The sequence below is a fragment of the Nestor notabilis genome, unplaced genomic scaffold (genome assembly GCF_000696875.1).
Source record: "Nestor notabilis isolate BGI_N333 unplaced genomic scaffold, ASM69687v1 scaffold27373, whole genome shotgun sequence".
Taxonomy (NCBI): Eukaryota; Metazoa; Chordata; class Aves; order Psittaciformes; family Psittacidae; genus Nestor; species Nestor notabilis.
The window spans coordinates 8,741-13,031 of NW_009922773.1; the positions used below are offsets into that span (position 1 = coordinate 8,741).

Below are 4,291 nucleotides of genomic sequence, written 5' to 3' on the forward strand. Positions count from 1 at the left end.
AAGCGATTACAAGCCCATCCATTCCAAGTTTCGGCAAAGTCCCTTGGTCTCTGCGTGGTCTGAGGACCTGATTTCCCAGCTGGCTTCTGACATGGAGAAGGCAGCAAGCAGGACTGTGGCACGCTCGGGGCGGTTCCACCTCGCCCTCTCGGGTGGCTCAAGCCCAGTGGTCCTATTCCAGCGGCTGGCGAGACACCATTATGCCTTCCCATGGCAGCACACCCACATCTGGCTGGTAGATGAACGCTGCGTCCCCCTCACTGACACTGAGTCCAACTTCTTCAGCTTGCACAACCACCTCCTCCAGAGCGTCAGGGTGCCCTACTTCAATGTCCACCCCATGCCTGTGCACCTGAACCAGCGGCTCTGTGTGGAAGAGGACAGAGGCACAGAGCTATATGCCAAGGAGATCATGGCCCTGGTGGCCAATGCCAGCTTTGACCTGGTGCTGCTGGGGGTGGGCACTGATGGGCACACTGCCTCCCTCTTCCCCCACTCCGAAAATGGTTTGGAAGGGGCTCAGACTGTGGTGCTGACTGAAAGCCCTGTCAAACCTCACCAAAGGATGAGCCTGAGCCTGCCCCTCATCAACAAGGCCAGGCAGGTGTTTGTGCTGGTTTTGGGGAAGGGCAAGCACGACATCACCACCCTGCTCAGCAGAGTGGGCCACGAGCCCAGGAAATGGCCCGCCTCGGGTGTCAGCCCCAGCTCTGGCCAGCTCGTGTGGTATGTGGATTATGAAGCTCTGCTTGGGTGATGTCTTCACAGTGTCCCTCCTCCCTTGTCTGCCTGGATTTTCCTACTCGATGTCCATGTTTTCCTGTTGCCAGCAGCAGCTTCGTCTCTGAAGGACTCCTCTAACCCGTGGCCTGCAGTGCCTCTGACATTTGAGCCCGGAAAGGTGTTCAGAGCCAAGTAGGAGCCCGGAGCCCAGGGCAGCATTTCTGGCTCTGCTAGAGATTCTGACTGTGACTTTGGACAGATTACCTCACCTTCAAGTGCCTCAGTTTTCCCTTCATGGTCATTAGCATTATTTAACTACCTCACAGGCGCTACAGGAGACTTGTTAAACTAAGTACCTGCCAAAACTGATGGTTATTGTTTTAATTCTCAGGCTAGAAGACAGTGATAACATGTTTATCCTCTGCCCCGGTCAATCTGGCCAGGACAGGGTCATTGTCTCAGTAAAATGATGGTTCTGTGCCCATGGGTCTGTAGTCTCATGTGTGCAGCCCATCTGGGTGTCAGCCGGATACGGACTATGGCTGGAAGCAGAGACACCCATTTGCTTTTGTGGCATGGGGCCCCTAAATGCTGACACTGATTTGTGAGCTCCCTGTGGTCCTGAGTCTTTGCAAATTGCCCAGCAGCAGAGGCTGAGGTTATAAGCAGTAATTTGCTGCTTTCATTAAGTGCATAGCTGGTACCATGGGGATGGAGAAGGAAGACACATCGCTTTTTATGCTGTTAGAATAATGGGGACAGGGCGAGGAATGTGGCATTCAGAGAGCTCTCATTTGGCTGAAGTGCAATAATTGTTGAGGGAAAAGCTTGGTGTTCAGAGTTGTTTGGGTTTAGCTAGCAAAGAAATGTTTTCTTTAACCGTCTTTGTCTCATTCTGTGAAATGACCTTTCCCTGTCCTTAAAATCGAGGCTCGCCATGTCATTGTGTGGCTTATAAATCTTCTGTGGGAGGCAGCTTTATAAACTATCCACATATCTGTCAGTGCAGCACACATTAAGGCAGTTACAGTGTTTGCAGATGGTGGTGGTGGGGTTTGAGCTCTAGGAGACTGACATAAGAGGGGAGGGAAGTTTCTTTGTGCTTATCTCTTCAGCACACGGAACTAGAAATTGCATCTCTGCCAGAACAGTAAGTGGTTATAGATAGTGCTGTTGCTCACGGGAAGGGTTGGAGACATCTAGTCCTACCTAGAGACCCCATTCTCCCCTTCTAATTTTCACCTTTCCAGGATGCTGGCCCTGTTTCCACAGAGAAGTAGCTTTTGTGTGTGACCCAAGGCCCGAGGGCTCGGCAGGGACCCCGGTGCTGACAGGAGGTGGCGCCTGGACCTCGAGAAGCAGCAGTGAGGTGCGTGCTGCTCCTCCAGCAGGGCTGCTGCGGGACTGCCCTTCGCAGCCTTGAGCCTCACAAGGGAGTAACAGGAACCTCAGGAGTTGAACCTGGGACTCTGGTGACCCTTTAGGGACCTGAAAGTCTGCAGGGGAAGGAAGGAGACTGCTTTGGAAAGCGGGGCGATGGGCATTGGCTTCACATCCTTCCCTGCACAGGGATCTGCTGAATCCTGGTGATGAAGATGCAAATCTGGGTAGAAATAGGTGCTATGGACATGAAGCAAGGTGGGCAGGTCTGTACAGCCTGTGCTTCCAGGTTCACAAGTTGTTGCCTTTCAGCATAATGCTTGTATTAATGCAGAACTCAGAATTCCCCCTGCTACTTGCACAGGCAAGTGCACTGCACAAGCTCTAGAGAGCCTGGTACTCGCAGCAACAGAGCCAGGGAGAACATAACCTGGCAGAAGACCTTGGAAAAGGCCAAATTCTCAGGGACTGGCTGTGATTTCTGGCAGACACCCCACACACACCTCGCAGATGGTCCAGAAGAGCTGCAGTTTACATGTTGTGTTTGACTAAGCTGAGTTGCACTGATGCGCATCACGTTGCTATTGCATGGGAAGGGAGGAGAGTTGTGGTGGAGTAGCTTTCTCAAGAGCTCAAAGGCAGAAGAGACACAAGTGCCTTTAACTGGGCTGGTTTGACAACTGGGATGGCTGGTTATCCATCTCCTGTGGGTGTTCATGAACAAGTGCTCCTGCCTGTTTCATGGTTACAGGCAGCCTCAACCACCAGCACAAATACCAAGGGGTGAAAATAAATCCCAGAGGAAGAGAGTAGCCTAAAAAAGCAGGAGGAAGGTGAGCACTGCAGGTTCCTTGCTCCAGGACTGGCTTGTCAAGTGGAGGCTGGAGTAAGAGCATACACCTGGGAGTTAACTGCAATAATTCTTCTGGAATAACTCTCTTCCTAGAGTTAGCAAACACTAGCTCCAAAATATACCAGAGTGGCTTAAACAGCTGTGCAGAGGAAGATGGTTTAGGTCCTGTATGTCCCTAAAGTCAAACATCATTTTTCCTATTTGAAACAAACCCAGCCATGTTAATAACTTCATTCCAGTTCTTTTGCATTTGGTGTGAGGGAACAAGCTCTAGTAAAAACCTGACCTATGTGACAATAAATAATGACAGAGTTTATTACTGCTTTATGGATGACTGTGGCATTGGTGTTTCCTTGTTTCTGCACACTTGGTAATACTTGGCTGGCACCTTTTGGAATAAACACTGATCTTACAGAGGTTTGTTTGCACGTTGACATAAGCATGTGGAAGGGTTTTTTGCTCTTTCCAGCTGAAAACAGGGTTCTTTTATGAAGTCTCTAGTGGGGGACCCCAAAATTCTTCCTAGACTTTATTACAGCCAGTAAAAGCTCACACACACTTTCCTCTGTGATCAGGGCTCTCTGGGTTTCTTGGGATTTGGGGTTTTTTTACAACTCTTTTCTTTTACACAGACAATTCCCATTAAACTCTTTAATACTTCATCTTTGCCAAATGAAACCCAAATCTTTTTAAATATATCAGATTTGTGATTGGCAAGAGAGAGGCTGCAGATGGGAAGAGGGTTAAATGAGCAGTGAATCTGATGAGGAAGAATGGTAGAAATCCACTGGGCCTCAGGCCAAGGAAGCAGTGCTATTTTTATGTTGAAAAGCTATTAATAGGAGGTGTGCACCTTCTGGAGAGCTTGTGTTAACCTTTCTTTGCAAAAGCAACTCCTTGGAGTGACTTCTTAGAGTCTGCTTCTCTCATAAGTGAGTTTTGATACCAATTGTATTGTTTTTTTAAACGGCAAGTGCATTCCAAGAGTTCAGTGGTGTGATGATTGGTATATTTTACAAGAAACTTAACACTGGAAGTAATTTAGTTTTCAACTTTTATAAATCAAGTTGTAAAATCTTCTTTTTCCATGAGTAAAGTTTTGTGATTCTTTTCATGGTGTGTAATGAATAGAGAATTATATTTATTTAAAAAAATAAATGGTTTTTGATGAGAGTGTCTTTTCTTTCTTTCAAAGCCTGGTGGTCACTCGGGGTGTTCCCCTGTCCTTTTGGTGGGTTCTAGTTGTACAAGGAAGACAATGTTGGATTTCTGGTGTGCAAACAGCAGTCATCGATGTTAATTCTGACTCTCTTTTATGGTGTTATCATCCAAAGG

At 48.0% G+C, this 4,291-nt stretch overlaps 1 protein-coding gene across 1 annotated transcript in view; it reads left to right on the top strand.

Annotated features, from left to right (window-relative positions):
* LOC104403605 (GDH/6PGL endoplasmic bifunctional protein-like) overlaps positions 1 to 757 on the top strand; it is a 6,297-nt gene extending 5,540 nt beyond the window's left edge. The window contains 1 exon segment of the mRNA XM_010011806.1: positions 1 to 757. This exon segment is cut by the window's left edge and continues 16 nt beyond it. Coding sequence (XP_010010108.1) covers positions 1 to 757 — 757 coding nt within the window.
* Positions 758 to 4,291: the final 3,534 nt, after the last annotated feature.